The following is a 23,172-nucleotide window of genomic DNA, read 5'->3' on the forward strand; positions in this document are numbered from 1 at the left end:
TTTAAATTAAATAATATCTTTAATTTTCTTAATAATAATAAAGAAGTATTTAACTTACTATTCCTTTAAAAGACTATTTAATAGAATACTTAATTAATACTTAACTTTATAGCTATAAAAGGAAAAAAAGCTTATAATAAGAAATACTAATTTATTATTTTTAAAATTAATAATAAAGTATACTTTTAATTATATAATAATTATTATCTGCCTAAGAAACTACTATATAAATAGTTATAATAATAAATAGGCCTTTTTTATATTAAGTAAATAGTTAATAACCTAGCCTATAAACTTAAATTCCTTTTTAATTAGATAATATATCTAATTATCTTAATTAAGTATTTAATACTTATATATATTAATAACTTTACTAAAAAAGAACTTAGCCTTATTAAAAAAGACTTAAATAGTAAAAAATAATATAAAATTAACTTCTTAATTAAATATTAAATATATTACCTTAAATATAATAATATACTATTTAAAGGATTTATAATATAATAAAAAGGTTAAGGCCTTAAGTATAATACTTAGATTAAAATACTAAATATTAATAAAGGTATTATTATTAAGTATTATATAAAGTACTTAAAAGAGTTTAAAAATAATAAAAAGTATTATAGTAAATAATAGAAAAAGTTACTTAAAAAGAAATAATTAATTAATTAATTCCTATATAATAAATATATATATAGTACTAAGGACTATATTAACTCCTTTTAAGGCTAATATATAATATATAATAATTCTAAGAGAAAAGATTATTATATATACTTATATAAGCTAATTATATAAGTATAAATAGGTCTCTAAGACCTCTTAGTTTAAGACTTACTCTTATAATAATAAAAGAATTATTCTCTTTCTTACCTATTAATATTATATTACCCTTGTAATTCTATATTAATAAGTAAATTAAAATATTATTAATATAAGCTATTATAAATCTATTTAAATATTTTTATAATATTAAGTTAATAAATCTCTAGAATATAATAAAGGTATTATTAAGTTTAAATAGATATATAAGCTATTTAAATAAACTAAAATAAGTCTTAAAGGCTATTTAATTTTCTTATTTTTTTACTATTTATATTTTATAAAATATTATAATAATATTAAGCTTAATAAACTATTTAGCTTTTAAGAGGTTTTATAGTATTTTTATAATTAAAAGTAAAAAGTAATAATTTTACTATATAATTATATTAAAAGTATAGTAATTATAATAAAATCTTAATTTATTTCTTAATTTCTTAATAAATAATATAAAGGCTATTATAATTAAGCTATTAGCTTAAATAAACCCTTTATTAAGGAAATTAATTAATATCTTTTATAATATAAATAATTCTTTTCTTAATATAAAGTATAATAGCCTTTAAGAGAAAAAGGAATTATTTTTATTTTTATCTTTTATAAGATTAATCTTATAGTTTATCCCTAGTTAATAAAAAAGCAGCTATAATACCTTTATATTATTAAAGAGATATTAAAACTCTTTATAAATCTCTTAAAGTAATTTTTTCTTTAAATTAACTAAAGTTTTTTTTATAAATATCTTTTTAATATTTTAAAGATTAATAGTATTAATAAAGTTAATAAGCTTATATTAAGTTCTTAAGTTAATTCTCTAAGGAAAGGTTTTAATTTTTAATAAATTAATTTAATAGCTTACTTTTTTCTATTATTAGCTTATTTTTTCTTATTATAGCTTTCTATAGGTTTATTTAATATATACTATAAATATAGAGGCTAGAAAGAAGGCTAATTTCTTAACCTAGCTTATAAAATTATATTTTACTATTATAAAGGGAATTAAAATATCTATAATACTATAATAAATTTATAATTAATAAGATATAATAGTTATTTAGTTTTATTCTATTTAAAGTTTCTTTAAAAATATATTTCTTTTTAATTTATTAATAATATAAATATAAATAATCTAGTTATAATTATTAACTTCTAGTTAAAAGTAAATAATACCTTTTAATATAATCTTTTAATTATTTTTAATAAAGCTATAAAATTATTACTTTTTTTTATTAATATATAGGAAATAAAGATTATAGATAAATTAAGAATTAATTAATAAGTATATATTATACCTTAAGTTTATTAAAGTTTCTTAAGTTTTATTATTAATTTAATATAGTATTATAGCTAAAGTATTAAATATTTTTTTTTTTATAATTCTTAATCTTTATCTTTTATCTTTATAGGCTTTAATACTTATTTTTATATTAAAGCTATTTATTTCTTAAGTAGTATTCTTTATTCTCTTTAAATTCTTTATAATAAAGACCTTATTAAATTATAATATTATTATTAAGCTTACTTTATAAAAACTCCTTAATATATATTATATTAATTTATTATTATTACTATTTCTTAAGGTAAATAATAATTAAATATTTATTTAAATTATATTTAAAGTAATATCTTTAATTTTACTTTATTAGCTTTTTCCCTAGACTATAATAATCTTAAGGGTTAGCTATAATATAATTTATTTTTACTATTTAAATATTATTATCTCTATTAATTATTAACTTTTTAATAGGCTAAATATAATCTTTTAATTAGAATAATATTTTCCCTTTTTAATAAAAAGTTTTATTTTTTCTTTAGGCTTAATTTAGCTTTTAAGCTATAGTTTATATCTTATTAAGCTATTAATTTATATTATTTATAAAGAAATTAATAATAATTAGCTAATTAATTAATTACTTATTTAAGGTATTTTATAGAAATATAATTTTAAAAGAGTTATTTTATATATTCTCTTTAGTATTAGCTATAATACTCTTAAATTAAGGGAAAAAGGTTAAGAAAGACTTATTTTTACCTTAATAAAGAGTAAATAGCTTAGCTATAGCTTATCTCTTAAGATTAAGATTTAAATTAATTTAATTTAAATAGATTATAAAGACTTTAAAATTAAAATTATAATAACTTTTTTATAAATAGAAAATTTAAATTATTTATTAAGGCTTAATATTTAAATATTAATTAATTAAATACTATATATTTTATAGCCTTTTAAAAAAGGTATAATTAATCTTAAGCTTATTATATATTTATTATATTTATATAATATATTTATTATATTTATATAATATATTTATTATATTTATATAATATATTTATTATATTTATATAATATATTTATTATATTTATATAATATATTTATTATATTTTCTTAAGTATTTCTATAGAAAAAAAAAAAAATTTATAAAGAATTTAAATATTTATTAAAACTAATACTAAAGGTATAAAAAGGTCTTTTATAGAGATAGGTATTTCCTTAGGGAAAATAAATAATAAGATTATAGCTTATATATTTTAAACTTATACTTATAATCTATTTACTTATTTTTAAAAAGGGTTTAATTCTTTATATAATTAATATTAAAACTAATTAATAAGTTAATATTATAGTTTTATAAATATTTATTATAACTTTAATAGATTTTCTTAAGTTTTTTTTATTTCTTTATTAATTTATTATTACTTTTTAATAAGGTTATTCTAGTATATAGATTAAGTCTTAAATAATATAAAAGGCTAAGTTTTAATAGGTTATTATATAAAAAAGAGGCTTTATATTAAGCTATTTAAAACTAAGGAAAAGAAAAAAAGAAAAAATAAAGTTATAATAAAGTTATTATAAGAAAATTTTACTATTATATAAGTATATAAATTACTAAATAAGAGGTTATTTAATTAATAAAGGTAAATTAAGTCTAGCTATAGTAGTATAAGCTACTATAGTATAAATTAATTTTTTAAATATAGTATAGCTATTAATAATTATTATATTAATATAGCTTTTATTAAATTTAAAGGAGGCTTAATAAATAGATTCTTTATAATTATATTTAAAAGAAATAAAAAGGATTTAATAAGTTTATATTCTAAGGGGCTTTTTTATATAATAAAAAAAGTCTTTATTATTATTAAATTCTAAAGACTATAAAAAAGAAAAAGAAAACTAAGGAAATAATAAATTATATAAATATTACTCTTAAGTTATAAATATATAAGTAATAAAAGCTTAAAAATAATATATAAAGGCTTAAACTATATAATTTATTAAATAAAAAGCCTATATAATTATAAAAAAAAAATAGTAAATTAATAAGAAAAAGTATAAAAAGTAATATTAATTAATAAAAGTATTAATAAAAGATTCTTAAGTTAAAATTACTTTTTTTTATAAAAAAATATATAAAAAAAAGACTAAAGACTATTATATAAGAAAATTAAGCTTTTATATATAAATACTATATATAATAATAAGTATATAATCTTAAGGATATTTAATAGCTTTTTTAATATTTAAATTTATTTAATTTAAATACTATAAAGCCTATATAGCCTTAAATAAAATAAAAAATTATTAAAAAAAGTATATTAAAGAGTAAAAAAGAAACTATTTATAAGTAGAAAAAAGTATAAAATAACCTTCTATAAAAGAAAATATAAATATAAATAAAGAGAATTCTAATATATATCTATAAAATTATTAAGTATAATAAAGAGAATAAGTATATAAAAGGTAAGGATTATTTAATATAAAAATAAGGAATTTAAAGTACCTATACTTTTACCTTACTTTTTCTAATTTTAGCATAAGTAAGAACTTTTAAAGGCTGCCTCTGTATATACTATATGTAGTGTAAAATGACATAAACTGGTCCACTGATTCTATCTCTAAAGTTCCTAGAAGCCAAAAGCCAAGCTTTCTAATTTCCTGAAGCCTGCTTACCTACCTTCCTAGTCTTGAATCTCACTGTTTTCTTATCTTTCAAATTGCTGATCACACCATATCGATAAGTAGTCAAACCGCTTATGGAAAGCCATTATAGTTCGTTTTCCCTGTCCCACACGATGTCACTCTACTAAGTGTGTTCTTGTTAGGTTCCTTATTGTTCTCTTCTATTACTTTCATGCATTTTCTACCCCATATCTGCCTGTTATAACTATATAAGCGATGCTGTGTGGTTGTTAACCACGACCTAGCCATGTTGGTGATACCCTCATCTGACTGGCAACACAAGCATATCACATGAACTGTATTTTGAAACAAAAACACGCCGTCTAACTCATCCAGAAACATGAAGTATGAGATATAACCAGTTAGTAAACTATTGCGATTGCAGTGCAGAGCAACTTTACAACATGTGTGTCGATCGTCAACTCATACAACGAAAAGCGGTACAGTTGGCTATAGGGTAACAGAGAAGCAACTGGATCAAATCGCATGACGTATGTAGATACTACCGAACTACATATCCATATATAAGTTTAGTCCTTACTTTTGGAAATCGCTGACGATGTATTGTATGTTTTGACACTGCTACAACATTATGAGATTTCAATATAAAAGACGAGAAAATTCAATAACATGCCTTTGTTGATCGAAGCGCTTAGTTATACGATAACATGCAACTATCACAGGTTGATCAAATGACAAATTTCAGGAACACTACCTCCATCCGAGATGCAGGGACCCAGGGACTCTCAAGTAGCCAGGAACTGAGAGTCCTCGTGATAACATACTGGGCACAAGCTTGATATAGCACACTAATCAGCGGGCTAAGCGTCCGCCTGCAGGGCTGAATCTGAGACGTGTGAGGCCATTGCCTTCAGCATTGTCTCGGAACGTAGCATTCATGCTCATACTATTGTTAAGTGTCGATTCACGACAAATGAAAAGGATCAGGAAGGTATAATAATGTAAGCCAGCATTGAACGGGACCATTGGCGGTTCATGAGCTGCAGTCGATTGACAGCATCAGTCGATACCTGCCTATCTCAGCCCCAACGAGGACAATGTACAGAAAGAGAAAGGCTGGCCTTCGCTCCGCTCTGCAAGACTTGCAGCAAAAGGATTTTGATTCGGTTTACGAGTATGCAATGGCAGGAGAAAAGAGGGACATGAGGGCTGTAAGCGAATTGAGTTGGAGAGGTGCTCTGGGAGGTGAGTGGCTGGTCAAGACAGTACTTATGCTGGCTTGCAGAAGCTCAAGGTTGCCGTTTATTCTTTTTAGATCTAGTGGTATTGTTCTAAAGTCGGTAGGGTTACGCCTCCGACGCAACGGATTCGTCCCCGCGACATGGACACTTGGTGGTGTTGCGAAGCGGGTAGCATTCAAGAGATGTGATTTATCCAAGTGCCATGATGAGAAGGATGAATAGAAGAGTCAAGGACAAAGATATGGGCGGAAGCGAGAGGCTATTGGGCAAAGAAGTATGCGCAAACAAAGAGAGAGGGCCTTTTAGAATCGACTACGACAAATCACCTCATGCGCGTCGGTGTACGTAGAGGTAGAGGCATATTCAGCCAGCCATCGATTTACTTGATAACTGCAACTGCTATTGGTACTACAGTCTTGCATCATCGTCGTACATCGATTCGGGGCGGGGCAGTTTGTTTCTTCTTTCTATGCTTCAAAGACAGGTTATAATCCTTGCGTTTTTTTCTACCTCAGTTCCTCTCGGCAATGAGGGTTGAATAAAAAAAGTAGCAATTAACCAGGATTGTTTCCCCCAACCCCAACACCCACGAGTCTGGCCTCCAATGCTGCATATCGTATCCACCAAGTTTGAAGCGATTCTCCCTCCTCTTGTCTTCGCACACACACACGCACGCACTGTCTCACAGTACGAGGAAACAAACGTTAGTTTTAGCCTTAATTGAGACGTCTGGCTTTGCCCAATAGAATGCTCAAAGTAGCATGAACCAAACTGTCTAAGCTGCCAAGCTACTTCACCGTCAAAGAAACTTTATGTCCCTTGCGCACATGGGAAGCGCCCTTCGGACCGTCCCAGCAATCGCTTGTTCACTTGTCGCTCACAAGACTCGCTTGGCCTTTTTGTGTCACGGCAGTTCGGCCATGGTATTCGTCCACCATTGCATTGCATTCTAACCCCGAACGCATGTAAGTGGGCTGGCCAGTGACTCGACAGTCACTGCAAGAGTTCTAGATTTGATTCGACACTTTGATTGTTATTCTCTTTGTCTTGATCGGTTGATGTATGGCCTAGATTGACTCAGCTGTAGCTGAGTCTCGGTCGTTGATTAATCCAAACCGCCAATCCAAACGGGGAACGGACACTGTGATGGACTCGACGAGTCGCTCCTGCACTTGGCGACTCGACCTAGTGTCGAGCACGCCGGACCACTGCAGCTCGTGAAATGCACACTGGGACCACTGAAACAAGTCTCCCAAGACCACTGAGGACTGCTGGAAACTTGCCTCTCTCTAGCGCGTCCCACTACTACCCCCCTCCCTTTCGACCCTTTGATGGGACTTGCTTCTTCTTCTGGGCTTCCATGGTATGGTCGGGTCCTCCACACCCCCGTCATCCATCTATCTCTACTGCTCTACTCTACTGGCTGGCTCTATTCCTCGCTCAATACGCCTCTTCATCTTCTCTCTCGTCATCTTACCTCACCTGTTTTTTCGTCTTTGTTCTATGCCAGCCTCTTCACTTGTGGTTGTTTTAACCACAGCCTGCTGGTAATCAACATAACTCATCATACATATACCAATTTTGACGCGATTATAATTCGGATTCTTTCATCCCAGCATGCGCCTTCGACTGTCGCGCTCAACCTCGGACGCAACTCTTTAAGCCAGGTTTGCGATTGTGTTCGGCGTGCCGGTTCACGTCTGTAGCCGCGTTCAACTGTCGCTTTCTGTTTGAGACCTGCCATTACCCTTGAAGCGCGTCGCCTACTTGCTTGCATGTCTCGGACTACCGTCTAACTTGTTCATGTTGTGTTCCGCAACTGTTCTAAAACCCTGCTTCTGTCCGATGGCTGCCAGCATGCCAATACTAAACCGTCCCAACATTGTTGTCGCGAAGCAAAAGTTTTAAAAATCCCTAATTACTTAACCAAAGCCATGCTCTCGGGTGCACATTCCATCTCATCGCCAGTCATGATGGCACCATCCGCCGATTATCCCTCCAAAGCACCCTTCGAGGCCAGCCCAACAGGTCAGCTGCAATTCAAAAGACACAAAACCCTGCCTCGACCACGCTCCGAAAGAGCATCTGAGTTACCTATACGAGTTGCAAGTCCTTCAACTAGACACGGTCTGGTTGTTGATACTTCTCGTTCCAGCAATGGCAAACAGCCATCAAGTCCACGAACTCTTAAACATCAGTCACGGAGGATAAGCAGCGGCCCGGATCTGCCACCAACTCCACCGAGACATTCGCGCCAGCCTTCTGACAACTCTTCCGGCAAGACCAGTAGCCCCGCTGCAACCGATATTGCGTTACGGACTCCCCAGCCGTCCCATCTACGTTCGCCTTCGACGCCTCCTAATCAAAAGAGCCCGCCTACGCCTGACGTGACACCGCCTCACCATTCCACAAGCCGCCCAAAACTATTGAGGCCTGTTGCTAGCGACCGTGCTGGTTCAAATACTACCATCGGAGAATCTCAATCTGGTTCCTTTACGACTGCCCGGGAGGACCCTATATCATCAGAGGATGAGGGCAAATCTGCAAACACCAAGAACTCGCGACCGAATGTTCGTCACGTTTCCGACACAAGTAACCGCGTTCCTAGACCTGACGTACTGGCCTCGGCCTTGGCCAATTTTACCCCTCGATCAGAGGGGAGCAGCGTATCCAGGTCACTTGGAGGGGACTGGGGTCACAACGACAGTGACTGGGGCTCCGTGAGCGAGGTAGAGCAGGAATGGGACCACAATCTGCAAAGAATGGTCACTGTCAAGAAGCGCCCTGAACCGCTAGAAGTTATGCGTTCAAGTCCAGCCAGGAGGGCAAAGCTCATCGAGCCAAACACGGTCACATCAACACAAGCTGCCAAAGCTGTGCGGGGAATGCCTTTACACCAGAGAGCCGAAGCGCTTTCCACAAGAGCCCTTTCGACTCGTGATGCTTCTTCATCAGTTGCATCAAGCGCGATCGCAAGTTCTGACCCACGCAGAATGTCCGTCGCCTCAAACAAATCTACTGTCTCAACTGTTGTAGAGGCATATCTTCTGGACACGACCCCAAAGAGGCAGAGAACTCTACGCCATGTGCGGAAACAAACCCTTTTACGAGAACCTACCAATGCGTCATCTGTGTCAACAACAGATTCTCTCAAGTCGGAGAGATCACAAAATGAGGCACGGATGCGAACACGACCAAGTGCTCCTAAATCCGAGAGCCAGTCTTCAAACGTGACGAGCAATTCTATCTCGAGTAGCAAAGCTCGACGCGAGATCTGGAAAACCGGTGCTATACCAGTGGTTGTTGTGCCCGATCGGTTGTCGTCTCACAAAACTAAATCAAGGGAACCGTCGTTAAGGTCTCGTTCAAGCCGACGGTCCAGTCAGACTACGACTGCGACCAGTGTCAGCTCCACAGTAAACGATTCTTCCTCTACTAGAAGGAGCGAGCCACCTATTGTCCGGCGCCCGGTTCGTGGCCGTTCGTACTCTGCGTCCGAAAGCTCAGATGAGAGAACCATGGATTACCCCCCTGTTATACCTGCCCGCTCGTCCTCTCTTTCTGCTCCTACCAGCCGCAATGGCTCAAGGGCTAGTTCTTTGACGGCCGAAAGCATGAAACTTCACAATGCTTTGCAGGAATATCTTAATAAGAAGAAGGATACGAAGGAAGTGCCCGACATTCGATTTTCACAAGTAGCTCATACAACGCAGACACGCTCAAGCCCTTCTCAAAGCCGCCGGTTGTCAAGCTCGGAACACCACGATGATTTCTTGCACCCGAAAGGATATGGCTCACAAAACACACCATTTTCACAGGCTTCTGTTGACACAAATGGGACGAACCCAGTGGTCTCAGAAGCTCAGGCGGTGCACATGTTTCCTCACCAGAACTCATCGCTGTTGATGGTTGACCATTCCGTAAAGCCGTCCGAGTCAACAGATCAGACACAGTCGGAGGCCGAGGAAGACTTGGACGTTCCACTGCCAACAGACTCATCAGAAGAAATTCCCAACACACCTCCTCAGCCAAATCTTTCTCTTGCAGATGTTGACTCACCACTCCGAAACCCTCGAGTGCCCCCTGAGCCACCGAGCCATCCGCCGTTCATTAATTTCATCCCCGCGACACCGTCGGGAACGACTCCTGCTCACGAGAAGATAGCGCAAATGGGTAACTACTTTGAGGCAATGAACGAGAAGCCACCCCGCAGACCTTCTGTGGTCCGTCGAGCTTTCAACCGTACACGACGCCACTCAGTTGATTATACTCCAACTTCACGAAGGCCCTCGAGCTTCCTTTCGCGGACCCTATCGCTTTCGCGTACTGGTCGTATCAAAGGCATGCCAACCATGGAAAATGAGCCGGAATACCCCAGTCCCGACGATAGCCCCGTGGAGGAGGACAAGCTGCATCCTTTTTGGCGCCCCCAATGGTCTAGCGATGACTTGTACGAATGTGATGGAGACTGTGACGATGATTGTGATATTCATTGGCCGGCTGAGCCGGCCGATGAGGTCTATCGATATCCTCCAGTGGACAACCGACCCAAGGGACCACAAAGAAGCTTCAGCTCCAGAATGAAGCGCACATTTGCTGTCCTTCCGTCTCGGGATGATTCCTATTATACAAGCTACGATTGGCCTACTACTGAACGTCGCACCATTGGACGAACTCCGAGCGGAAACCTGCGAGTAATGAGGCACCGCTCCAGTTTTGACTCGTTGCGACAAAACTACAACGACGATGAGAGACCACATTCTGCGGACGGTGAGGTCAAGAGATCCTTCTGGCGCGCCAATAATGTTCACAGGCGAGCCACCAAGGAAAAGAGACGGCTATCTCTTGGAAGTAAGCTAGAGGAGCTGCAGAATCTTCCGCGTAGGTTCAGCGAGAAGAGACGCGAAAAGCGTTCGCAGGAGCTCCGCAAGAAAATCAGCGGACCGAAAGAAGTTCGTGATGGGGTCGGAGAAGTGATTCGATCGAGCACCGCCCGCGACCATTACCAATCACATGAAAGCATAGCATTCAATTGAGCTGTTGCCTACTTTGGTTGCTTTATCGGCAAAAGGGGTTGTTCTCGGGGAAGTTTGGAGAAGTAGACAGCTATTGCTACTCAAAAGATATAAAGACAAAAGGTTCACGACAGAGATGATTTATGTTTTATGAATGATGGAGGATTACGAAATCGGTCATGTTTATGTTTGCTATCTGGAATTTTGTTACGAAATGGTTTACATGGAACGATATTTGGAGGACACTTGCACGTTGTCACTGGGCAGGAGGTGGCTGTTCATGTAAGATAACTAATGCATATATATATATCAATCAATTTGCTTGCGTCTGGAGAGATAGCAGATGAGAAGCGATCGACTATTGACACCATTTACATACATTGAAAAGAGTTTTGATCGATGTAATAATCAAAGCTGTAGTCATTTGAAAGAAGGATAAAAAAGTTCTTCGATTCTAATCCCGTAGTATCTCAGGCTGGCGATACTTTCCATTTTCCCAGATACTGCCCTAACGCCTAATTCGCCAATAATGCTGTGGGCAAAACCAGCCCCAAACTCGTCTCTAGCCACTCAGTAGAAACTTATCGCTTCTCATGTCCAGGAGGAGGCCCTGCGCCAGGAGGAGCAAACCCAGGTGGTGGAATACCACCGGGAGGGAAGCCCTGACCAGGTGGAGGCATGCCGGGCATACCGGGGAACGCGGCACCGGGAGCACCAGGAGCGCCAGGAGCACCTGGAGGTGGGAATGGAAAGCCACCAGGAGGAGGAGGGAAAGGGAAACCGTTAGGAGGAATACCCATGCCATTGGCCCCTGGGAATGGAGGCATAGGAGGCATACCTCGACCGCCGCCAGGAGGTGCTGTTCAGAGTTAGGTTCGTTGTCATGTGCAAAGATCGTAAGGACGACTTACGAGGAAATTGTCCAGGAGGTGCGCCGGGCATTCCGGGGAATGGAGGAGGAATACCTGAAGCATGTTAGTCTTGTGTTTCCTCATGATGATTTCAGTACTTACCACCTGGGAAGCCGAAGGGCGGCGGGGCAAAGCCGTGGCCAGGCTGGTTCTGAGGAAGCATGGGGTTCGCGTGGGCCTGACCCTCGGCAGCATAAGAAGACGTGATTGAGTCAATGACGGACTGGGCCTTCTCGTGGCCAATTTCTGCCGATATTGTTAGTCGCAAGATCGTATCGCGCGTTGGAGGAGTAGCATACGTTCGTAGTAATCGACTACATTTCGAAGATGGTTTCGGCCGCTGTTGTGAGCCTTGCGCACGCTCATGGAGTCGTGCGTGAGGTAAACATCGCAGTAGTCGCCTGGTAACAAGATGTCAGTCGGAGGGGTCTTTGTTGATTCGCGCGTATTAGAGGAGCTTACAGAAGACTGTGATAAGAGTTAGCGAGTGTTTTTGGATGTTGAGCAGACTAGAAGATGTCAAACTTACATTTGGGCATCTTGAAAGCAATGCGCGATCGCTATCATGTGAATAATCGATGAGCAATGATATAGTTATACGTTCAGTTTCAAGCTCAGGCGCGAAAACATCTGGAAGTTGACGAGGCTGCCCCACACGTGATGGCGGCGACAAGGCCAGTGCCAAGGTTACATACAATTGGCCAACTCAAGGGTATCCTCTACCCGCTTGTGGGGCACAGCTTCGACTGGGACACCTTTCAGTTTAGACTCCAGTGCAAGCCCCTTGTAGTAGAACTATCCTACCTACGTAGCCTTTCCTCCCCATCCTACCATCCACGATAGATTCAACACTGGGAGAGGAAGACCGAAATTTCGACCGACTACCTGACACAGCGTCCGACCACGACAATGGCTCTCCAAAAATCATTGCTGCAGTATTTCTGCAGCGTTCTGCTGCTCGTCAGCTCCGTTAGCGCTCTCAAGTTCGACCTTATCGCAGGATCCAAGGAGCGCTGTGTTCGCAACTTTGTCGGAAAGGACACCCTCGTCGTGGTGACAGCGACCGTTGATGGATACAAGGGTGATGGCATGGTGGTGAACCTCTACGTACGTTGTGCCGAATTGAGGACAGCTTGGTCTGAATTGGAAAATTATAATCCAACTAACATGCATGATTACAGATTCGCGATGCTGTTGGCAACGAGTACGGTCGCCCCAGGGACGTTGTTGGAGAGTCAAGAACTGTCTTTACTTCTCACGCCGACGCTGCTTTCGACGTTTGCTTCGAGAACATTGCCTCTGGCTGTACGTCTACCTAGATCCAAGCATGTTATGGATCACATGCCAAGCTCCTGTTCCTCCCTAACGACATACTGACGATTCTTTAGCCCAACGACTTAACAGCCCTACCCGTCACATTGAACTCGATATCGATATTGGTGCCGATGCTAAGGATTGGTCCGCCATCCAGGCCACCGAGAAGCTCAAGCCTGTCGAGGCTGAGCTCCGCCGTATTGAGGAGATCACCAGCGAGCTTGTTACTGAGATGGAGTACCTCCGCTCCCGAGAGCAAAAGCTCCGAGATACCAACGAGAGCACCAACAACCGTGTCAAGTGGTTCGGTATTGCTACCACCTGGCTCCTGGTTGGTCTCTGGGGTTGGCAGATCATGTACCTCCGCGCCTACTTCCGATCCAAGCATCTTATCTAAAAGAGTGTTTTTGCATGCGCGTTGTCTAAAGTGGAACTCACTGGTACCATAAAGAGTCGGACATCATTTCAAGACCATGAAGGAATCTTGTTGTGCAGTCCTTGGTCTAAGATGTGGCCGTGTAAGTGGACCAAGTTCTTCAACATGTTGGCGTTGGAATTCGTGGCAGGTATATGATTGGGATTAGAAGTAGGCTTGGTACTTGCCAGGTCTAGAGTCTTTTTTGAAAGGGCAGAGTGTAACAAAAGTCATGAAAGAGAATAATTTAACGTCTATACATATCAATGCTAACTAAGGTACTGGTTGATATCGAAAGTGCAGTGCAAAAGACAATTCTAATTGTGGCGCATGCTTGGCAATATCAATTGTGGCGGAATGGTCCATTCTGGTTGGTGCGCTGCCACTCATTCCGTGACTCAACTTGGGAAGGTGCTGAAGCCCGAGCTGCCCCTCCATACCCACCACCTCTTAGAAGAAAGACCCCGCGATACTTGGACAGAACAAAGAAGACCACTGCAACTTTCACCACCAAGGTCAATCGAAATCATGGCGGATCTCAACCCTCCCGCGACTGCTGTTCAGGACCAGGATATTAACCCCTGGTCCGTTGAGGGAGCTCAAGGCGAGAATGGCGAAGTTGCTGCCATTGACTACGATGCCATTTGCTCGTGAGCGCCACACCCAAAACTGAACATACCAGAGCTGGAATTTGAAGCTAACAGTGTATAAAAAGGAAGTGGAAGACTTCAAAGATAGACCATGCGCTTCTCGAGCGATTCGAGCAAGTGACAGGCAAGAAACCTCATCGCTGGCTCCGACGCGGCCTCTTCTTCAGCCATCGCGACTTCGACAAGATCCTCACCAAGTACGAGCACGGCGAGCCTTTCTTCCTCTACACTGGTCGCGGCCCTAGCACTGGCAGTCTTCACCTTGGCCACACAATTCCTCTCGAGTTCACAAAGTGGCTGCAAGACGTCTTTGACGTACCCCTGGTTTTCATGTTGACGGATGACGAGAAGGCGCTGTTCAAGGACAATTTGACATTCGAGGAGACTCTGGCATATGCCATGGAGAATGCTCGAGATATCATTGCGCTTGGTTTTGACCAGAAGAAGACTTTCCTCTACAGCGATCTCAAGTACTTGAGCAACCATTTCCTCATGAACGCCTGGGAGTTCTCCAAGCTGGTCACCTTCAACCAGGTCCGTGGAGCGTTTGGTTTTGATGGGAGGTAAGTCGAAGAATTGCGCGCTCAACTCAAATATTGACTTGATATAGCTCCAACATCGGCAAGATTTTCTTCCCTTCGGTGCAGTGTGTCGCTGCTTTTGCGACATCATACCCCGAGATCTGGTCTGACGAGCCCGCTACTGTCCGAACAAAGGCGCTTGGCAAGATCCAGTGCTTGATTCCCATGGGTATCGATCAAGATCCTTACTTCCGGCTTGTTCGAGATAACGCCCACCGCATGAAGAACCCTTCACCAAAGCCTGCTTTGATTCACTCCAAGTTCCTCACTGCCCTCCAGGGTGCTGGTGGCAAGATGTCTTCTTCGAACCCTAACTCAGCCATTTTCATGACCGATACCGCTAAGCAGATTAAGGTGCGCTGAAAATTAGTGAATCGGGAGAGTAAATACTAACAAAATAATTTCCAGAACAAAATCAACAAGTTCGCCTTCAGTGGTGGCCGAGAGACACTCGAGGAGCATCGTGAGAAGGGAGGAAACCCTGATGTCGATGTGTCTTATATCTACCTTACCTACTTCGAGGATGATGATGAGAAGCTCCAGAAGGTTTATGACGACTACAAGAGCGGATCTCTTCTTACTGGTGAGCTGAAGAAGATGGCCATTGAGGCTCTCCAGCCTGTGGTCCAGAGCTTCCAGGAGCGACGAGCTGCTGTCACAGATGAGGTTCTCGAGTCATTCATGAAGCCCAGAAGACTACAATGGAGCGGAAACCCCAACCCTAAGCCCAAGGAGGACAAGAAGAAGGAGAAGGCTGAAAAGAAGCCCGAGGAAAAGAAGACCGAGTTGCCTGACCGTACTGTTGAGAAGTCTGCTTAGACATTGAGGCAACAGGATGTGGATTCGCGTATGTATGAGAAGGAAATATAAAAATAGTTATGATAAAAAACGGCGTTATTGTGTCAATATGAAGTGAATCTTCTCAGCGATATGGTTCATGTTTTCCTTCGGTATTGATGGTGTAAGTCATCTGGCGAACCCTGAGTGATAGACAGAGATCCTTCCCCGGACCCACCCGCGCCGACATCGAAATTATTATTCGGCCTCGGTTCTCAAGTTTCGGAATCTCGACGTCAACGACCGACGCCGCATTTATTTTGTTTGCCACTATTTTTCAATCGCCGCACTTATTACAAACATCATCAAAGCAACCTATCGTCTGATTTACTGACGGTATCACATAAATTACAACATAAACACAACAACGATGGCTTCTTTCGTCTCGCGCTCGCTGCGCCCAGCCGCTGTCCGCCGCTTTATCTCCATTCCCGTTCGACCCCTCTCTACAACTGTTTTGCTGCGATCCGACAACGTTTCTTCTCAAGAGTTTGAGGTCGGCGAACTTCAGGGCGCAAAGTTCAGAGTCGAGCCTCTGCGTCGAGTCGGTGAAGACGACGCCACCAAGCGAGCCCGCCTTGTCTGTACGTCGCAATACAATATCTAAACCAGAAAGAAGTGTTACTAACACCAGAATCAAATAGACCAGTCACGAAAGCGCGGAACCCTCGAGTCTGATCTTCTCCTCTCAACCTTTGCAGCCGCACACCTCTCAACTCTGTCCCCCGAGCTTCTCGACCAGTACGACCGTATTCTTGACGAGAACGACTGGGACATTTATTACTGGGCTACGCAGAAAGAGGAGCTCTCTTCAACGAACCCTTCATCCGCTGACTCGCCATCCACCAACAACATCGACGCCAAGCCAACGGCCGACCAAGTCACCCGCCAACCTCCTTCGGGCGAGTGGGCGCAGACCGTGGGTAACTTCAAGCCTGCTTACAGACCTGTGCCCTCGCGCTGGAGGGACAGTGAGATCCTTGAGAAGTTGAGGGCTCACGTGCGAAGTCGCAGCGTTGATGGTGGTGAGGGCGGCGGCATGGGCTTCATGCCTCCTCTGGGACCTGCCGAGGTCAAGAATTAAACTCTCGCTGTTTAAATAAGAGATATGTCGACGATTGTTTTGTAAAAGATCACGAAGTCATTGTACTATATGTCAAACACCATGTATCACCACGGCCATTGGGCCTAGAATTTTAAATCTCAAGATAGAGCATGCACAGCATTGTAAGATGCGTTGGTTAATTAAAGAAAGAACGAGAAGAATATATATAAGTATGAGTTTGTGCATTCACAACAAAAACCATGTACAGTCGCTTCCAGATCCTCTTATGCCATTAAGATCAAGAGAACTCTACCAACGTTATAAGATGTCAACTGCCACTCTCATCACATTCCTTTTCTAATGGCACAAATGACACGAGAACTGTACATGTCTAAAAGAGCCTCCAAAAAGCTCAGAGAGGGTAGAACCAGAAATGAACAAGTAGGCGTTGAGTGAGAAGAAAAAGGCGCATCATCTTGTCTCGTTTCGTCATCAATATCATAGGCTGTAGGATAAAATAAAGCAAAAAGCAGAGGGTATCAAGCCGATTCGTTTCGTTCCATTCCAATAATTTCATCCTTCACCCGCCCCCGTCTGGTAAAATACTCCCTAGGCTCCTCAGAACCTCAATAACTGGCATATCCCTTGTTCCTGCGCTTGCCTTCTCCCTCTCCTCGCGTTGTCGAAGACGCAGAGCGCTGACGCTGAGGACCTTATCCGCTTCCTTGCCTGCAATCAGAACCCGCTGCTCAAGCTTATGGACGTTATCAGCGAGTTGGTCGACCTGGAACTCAAGCTTCGATTGTATGGTCCGCAATCGTGATTCTGTTTGTGAACGGACTGCTTCAAACGACGCTTTCTCGTCTGCTAAGAACCCTCGAATTTTCCCTTCCTCGGGATCTAAAAGATCAAAGTCGGGCAATACGATAGATCCAGTCTCTTCTGGAGTGAAAAGAGGAGGTTGCTCAGGCGGCGGTTTTCGTATTGCTTGCCATGACTTCTTTTCCTCTTGCAGTCTACAAAAGTCAGTGTAAATTCGGATTTGAGCCCGATAAATATAGTGTACCTTTTTATATTTATCTCAAGCTGTGCCATCTTCTCATCAAGCTCCACGTTCCTGGGGTTGGGTTTTGATACTACAGGAGCTTTGGGAGGAGCGTCGTCCTCTCTACTAAACCAATCTGAAAACTCCGATCGAGCCGCAAAGTCTTTCAGCAGTTGGTCTTGGATGGCACGAGCTGTTCAGATCAGTATTTGCACTCACGACGAACGATAGCCAAAAGGGGTCAACTTACCACCAAGAATAGCATTAGAATTCGGTGTGCCATGACGAGGCTTCCCTGCCAATGCGCGCTCGCCACACCAGGTCAATAGTTGTTTCATACGTCGAGGTTCCGTCAAACCCTCGGCTTCAATGTGTTTGTAAAAGTCTGATGGGTTCACTTCCCGGTGGGGTATCGCTGTTGAGCCACCCTCGATTAATGAGCTCGCTCTACGTCCTCTGTTACCCAAGCTGCTTCGTCTGTTGGAGTTACCGCCTTTTTTTCGCATCTCTTTGTTCCTGTTAATGATGGGAGTGTCGCTCATGGGCAGCGCAATTGTGGCGGATTGAACAGGCGCTTCTCGCTGGGGCGACTTGTCCCAGTCTGGGGGTGGTTTGGTGGACTTAGCGACACGGTTTCCACGTTTCTTAGACGCTCCATTGGTGCGAGAAGTTGTCGCTGCTGGTTGTGATGCTGTTTCTGGTTGAGGATCGGGTGCAGATAAAGGCGTAGGTTCTGGTTCTGCTACCGTCCCTGGTTGAGGAGCCTCATCCTCTGGCTTTTCCGATCGTCGCGTGCTCCTCCTGGTCGGTAACTTCTTGGTCGTCTTGGCCGGTGGTTCCTCTGACGCGTCCGTACTCGTTTTTTGTCTACTACTCTTCCTTGTTGTTGGTTTCGTAGTCGTGATCGGTTCCTTCTCTATTGGTTCCTCTTCCAATATCGTTCCATTCGTTTTCGAGCTCTTGACACCGCGTTGCTTTGCTGCAGGACGTCCCTTCGCAGATTTCTTCACTGGTTCGGGCTGCGGTTCCGGTTCTAATTCGGGTTCCTCGTCCGTCTTTCTCCTCTTGGATTTTCGCACAAATGCGAAATCGTCATCGTGCTCGAAATCCGTCACCGCCGCTGGATTTCCCACGTCAGCGCGTCGTCCTTCTCGAAAGCCTTTACCGTCGTCATCAAAACACTTACCAGCGAGACGCTTGCTTAACCGTCGCTCGCGCTCGTTACCCATGCTAATAACTTGAAGCGGCCGCCGGGTCGTCACCAAAGTCGTCATGGGTGGCACATTCGGGACTGTTGGTGATGCGATTTGAAATTCCCAGTGTCGCGAGGGTGGGAAATTGTTGGTATGGTGGAGGTACTGAAACAGTCGGCCAGGGTCCAAGAGGCGCGTCACGTCGCGATATATATGTTTCGGGTAATTAAAACTGCTGCGCAAAACGCTCAGATGCTATGAGAATGTAATTCACGATGGCTCGATTCGGCAAGAATTTAGTCGATGGAGAATTGCAGTTCGCGACGTGGTTGTGATGGTTTAAAGCACATTGCCTTGTTTACATGAGGGATGATTTACCCATACAACGCTAAGCCTATTTAAGGACTTAAAGCTATAGCCCCACCTCAAAACTCCTCCCGTTCTCACCAAGAGCCAGGCCCTGCAAATATCGTCAATGCCGACCCTGACAGAGTCTAAGACAAATCCTAGCAAGCCATTGGAAAACTTAGTACCTACTAAACATATGAACAGCAGCCGGCGGAAACAAATCTATTCTAGCGTTTATAAACGCCTTTTGGTGGGGTTCATGCAAGATTGAACCCACTGTGAGGATAACTGTCAGTAGGTACCTAAGCTTAAGATAAAGAAAATAAACAGCTTAGTCGTTTTGTCTCTCAGGTATTGAAAGCTTCTGACTTCTTAGCAAATCTTTCCCACGTCAAGGTGATCGATCATCTTCGCTTTTGATTGCCGTGAGTTGATTGATAATCTAAATGTGTAACTTGCAGCAAATGAAGCCGCAAGCTCGGAAATTCAACGATAATGCAACAGTGTCAACAGTAGTAAGAGCAGTAGAGTTGATTGATAATAAGGCTGGTTTCAACGGGCTCGCTCTTGTATTCAACTTTATCCTACCTGCCAGATAAACATCACTCGAACAGTCAAACAGTGTATTTCACGAGTTGTGCTATCTTTCTGAAGTGTGTACTCATCGTATTTCATAGTTCAACTATCGTTCATTTAAACCAAGTAACTTCTTGTTGCCTGTAGCTACTTAACAAAAAAAGCGCAAAACCAATAACACCAAAGACATTCATCTCCTAGGATCGATCCGGATGCTCAAAACGCCCCCCAGGCACAAAAACAGTTCGCCTGGCCAAACACCTTTTTGAAGTGCGCGTTCCGTGTGCCTTGCCAGAATAAATACTTACGCACAAGTTAAAAATTGTAACGGCGCCAGCTCTAGTAAGAAACGCCCAACAGGAAGGCGTCCCTGCTTAAACAAGAGTGACAGGTTGGCTCCAAACGACCCAACAAGCTAAGCTCTTGGTTTCAGACATCGTCCCCGTCTGAACGTTATGTTGCCTCTGATCAAATGTTGTACAGCCCAAATGTGAAGTGAAGATAGGAGCTGGCAGGCCCCAGAACGGCAAACCCTGCAACCCTGTGTATATGCTTATAATGATATCTGCCTCGGAAAGGCTAATCGCCTTGTGATTGAGGAAAAAAGGGATCGTCAAGTCCCTCTATCATGCGACTCGGTGAAGACATGTCTGCTTGCTCCACCTTAGTTTGTTGACTTGGCTGGGGCTTTATCTCGTTCTATGAGAATCGCCTCTGGACACCTTGCCCGGCCATGACTTGCTGGTTGGGCATGGGTGCTGCCATGCCATAAGGATTCATTTGGGGATTGTATGGCTCCACGACCTGTGACATAAAGGCACCGTGTATTCCTTGTTGCTGAGTTACCGGACAATCCTTATGGGCAAGAAGGAGGGTTTTCAAGTTGACGACCTCCTCCCTTAGCTGGGTAATCTGTGCCGTCAGAGCATCGTTCTCAGTACTGAACATCTCGACCTTGGTCTGAAGATTAGCCAGCCACTGCTTCTTTCTTTGACGACATTTAAGAGCCGCAACACTGGTATTAATTAGTAATGGTTCCCAGATGGTGCAAGGGCTGGAGAATACATACCGGTTGCGCTCAAGGAAGTTCTTTCGCTTCTCCTCATCAGTCATCTTTGACTTTCCGCCACCATCTTCATACTTCATCTTAGATTCGTCATCAGACATCATGTCCATATCCATATCAATAGAATTCGTCTTTGACTTTTTGTTGGCAGGTGTCTTTGATGGAGGTTCGTCAGCCTTCCTTCGACCATTGGTCGCAGGAGGGTTCTTCTTGCCACGACCTCGAGTGTTAGGACGAGCCTGCTCACTCTCATCCGACATCATGCTGCCCTCGCTCATACCGCGACCGGAGCCGACAGAGCCGCCGTTAATACTTGACATTTGTGGTGAAGTGTTCATGTTCTGAGGTGCAACAGGGGCCGGGTGTGCGTGGCCAGAAGCACCTGACGTCACTGCGAATTGATTTCCGTTCTGAGCACCGTTTCTACCCTGGGCCAGCATAAACAGGCCGTTTGCAGCGTCGTTATCGTGAGGGTCGAAGGGGCCCGACGCAGGCTTCGCTTCGGTTTTAATGTTGGAAGCACCGTTTGGCATTTCCTGGGGTTGAGAAGTGACAGAAGGTTGTTGGGGTGGTTGCTGGGGTTGGGAGGCTGGTTGTGCTTGAGATCGTGGAACAGCACCGTTCTGGTCGCGTTTCGCGGCAGCGCTGATAGCAGTTCTATGGAAATCAAGCGTGCTAGGTGTGGCTCCTCCACTAGCAAGTTGGGCAAAAAGTGCTTGAGAATTAGGACTTGGGGCAGGGAACATAGAACCACTGCCACCTGGTGTTAAACCCGTCCTCAATGAGGACTCGTTAGGAGTAGGAAATCCGCCACGTAGGTGATGTGTGTCGCCAAAGTAATCGTTCGCTGGACCAGAAAGCATTGCAGGACTTAGAGGGCCAGTACGCAATGAGCCACCTCCCCAATTGAATGGTGTCGCGTTACTACCGGGTAGTAGTGAAGATGGTGATGTCAATGCAGCAACTGAAGGCAGCTTTGTTCCTCCTGGTGTCTCTGGAGCGCCCCCGAAGGACTGCTCGAATGGATTGGGCTCCAGACTGAGAGATCCGCCGGCCTGGACCGCGAAGTAGTCAGGAGTGTTGCCTTGTTGTTGGCTGGGTCGAGGAGGAGGCGCAAGAGGTTTGGCTTGTTCGGCATTGGCAGCCTCTGTCTTGACGGGTGGATCGGCTGCCCTGGCGTCGGTCGTGGTATCTGCAACGAGGCAAGACGTGAGCAAGTGTTACAGACAAATTGACGTAGAAGGTGTAGGATGGACGATGACGGAGGACGAGGAACGGAGAAGGAAAGCGATGACGAAAGAGGATGGAGAAGAAGATAGGATAGGAACAATCAAGAACGATGACGAGTGTACGTCATGGCAGCGGAAACGGATAAAGTAAAAAGCAAATATGTATGTGTGCAGTCGAAGAGAGGAATGGGAATTGAAGTACAAGAGGGATATTCAGAGAACATACCAGGTCGAGGAGAGTTGTTGGACTGCTTGGGGGACTTCGACTCACCTCCAGCAGAGGCTTCAGTTGTAGTCCCCATGATGACGATGATGTATTATATTCTGGGGCGGGCGGGAAGCTTGATAGTACTGTATTGGACTGGACTGGAAGTGTGGGGTGGGTGGCAGTAAGAGCAGCGAGGATGGAGGAAGACAAAAAAGTCAAATGAGGTCAGAGGCGAAGAAGAAACAGAAATGCAGCCGTCTGCGACTCTTACTACAGGACGGGACGGTTTAAGAGATAGACCGGGGGCGAAGACTGTTTTTCGACAAGTCAACAGCGCGAACAGCGCAAAGCAATATGATCCGAAACCTCTCCAACCAAGAGAAAAAACGCTCCAAGCCTTGATTCTCGAGCTTGGATGTATAAGGGAAATTGCTTGAGACTCGACAATACTCGGAGGGCAGACGTGGTCAAGAGGCGCGCGTCTCTCAAGACAATCAAGAGACAAAACTAAGCGAAAGATGGTTTGAGTATTAGGGGATGGAAAGACAAACGCGAAAAGCGTTTGCAGTGGAGTTGAGGCTCGTGCCTGTCGAAAGTAAAAGGATACGATAAACTCAGATAGAGATTCGCGCTCCGTTTCGAATATCGACAAAGCGGGCGTTGCTTTGCTTGCGGGATTGCGTCGATGGACGAGGATTGTGAAAGGATTAGATTGAGGAAAAGACGTCAGAGATGACGTTGTGGGCAGCG

The 23,172-nt window shown here is 42.1% G+C and overlaps 7 protein-coding genes across 7 annotated transcripts; 4 read left to right on the top strand and 3 right to left on the bottom strand.

The window, feature by feature from the left end:
• Nucleotides 1-7,923: 7,923 nt before the first annotated feature.
• Nucleotides 7,924-11,025, top strand: FPOAC1_003221 (uncharacterized protein; the record flags this gene model as incomplete). The annotated part of the gene is made up of 1 exon (XM_044847791.1): nt 7,924-11,025. The coding sequence occupies one exon, from the start codon at nt 7,924-7,926 to the stop codon at nt 11,023-11,025; it is 3,102 nt and encodes a 1,033-aa protein (XP_044713707.1).
• Nucleotides 11,026-11,585: 560 nt separating this feature from the next.
• FPOAC1_003222 (uncharacterized protein) lies at nt 11,586-12,454 on the bottom strand (the record flags this gene model as incomplete). The annotated part of the gene is made up of 6 exons (XM_044847792.1): nt 11,586-11,863; nt 11,916-11,969; nt 12,018-12,161; nt 12,215-12,316; nt 12,378-12,383; nt 12,445-12,454. The coding sequence occupies 6 exons, from the start codon at nt 12,452-12,454 to the stop codon at nt 11,586-11,588; spliced, it is 594 nt and encodes a 197-aa protein (XP_044713708.1).
• Nucleotides 12,455-12,824: 370 nt separating this feature from the next.
• On the top strand, nt 12,825-13,626 carry ERV25 (vesicle coat component; the record flags this gene model as incomplete). Its single annotated transcript, XM_044847793.1, has 3 exons — nt 12,825-13,022; nt 13,097-13,220; nt 13,304-13,626. 3 exons carry the CDS (start codon nt 12,825-12,827, stop codon nt 13,624-13,626), a joined length of 645 nt encoding a protein of 214 aa, XP_044713709.1.
• A 546-nt stretch (nt 13,627-14,172) lies between these two features.
• On the top strand, nt 14,173-15,694 carry FPOAC1_003224 (uncharacterized protein; the record flags this gene model as incomplete). The annotated part of the gene is made up of 4 exons (XM_044847794.1): nt 14,173-14,294; nt 14,360-14,857; nt 14,905-15,229; nt 15,284-15,694. 4 exons carry the CDS (start codon nt 14,173-14,175, stop codon nt 15,692-15,694), a joined length of 1,356 nt encoding a protein of 451 aa, XP_044713710.1.
• Nucleotides 15,695-16,082: 388 nt separating this feature from the next.
• On the top strand, nt 16,083-16,796 carry FPOAC1_003225 (uncharacterized protein; the record flags this gene model as incomplete). Its single annotated transcript, XM_044847795.1, has 2 exons — nt 16,083-16,296; nt 16,357-16,796. 2 exons carry the CDS (start codon nt 16,083-16,085, stop codon nt 16,794-16,796), a joined length of 654 nt encoding a protein of 217 aa, XP_044713711.1.
• Nucleotides 16,797-17,337: 541 nt separating this feature from the next.
• Nucleotides 17,338-19,031, bottom strand: FPOAC1_003226 (uncharacterized protein; the record flags this gene model as incomplete). Its single annotated transcript, XM_044847796.1, has 4 exons — nt 17,338-17,773; nt 17,824-17,995; nt 18,053-18,922; nt 18,989-19,031. The coding sequence occupies 4 exons, from the start codon at nt 19,029-19,031 to the stop codon at nt 17,338-17,340; spliced, it is 1,521 nt and encodes a 506-aa protein (XP_044713712.1).
• A 1,587-nt stretch (nt 19,032-20,618) lies between these two features.
• On the bottom strand, nt 20,619-22,516 carry FPOAC1_003227 (uncharacterized protein; the record flags this gene model as incomplete). Its single annotated transcript, XM_044847797.1, has 3 exons — nt 20,619-20,934; nt 20,989-22,177; nt 22,441-22,516. The coding sequence occupies 3 exons, from the start codon at nt 22,514-22,516 to the stop codon at nt 20,619-20,621; spliced, it is 1,581 nt and encodes a 526-aa protein (XP_044713713.1).
• Nucleotides 22,517-23,172: the final 656 nt, after the last annotated feature.

Source organism: Fusarium poae, chromosome 1 (genome assembly GCF_019609905.1).
Source record: "Fusarium poae strain DAOMC 252244 chromosome 1, whole genome shotgun sequence".
Classification (NCBI taxonomy): Eukaryota; Fungi; Ascomycota; class Sordariomycetes; order Hypocreales; family Nectriaceae; genus Fusarium; species Fusarium poae.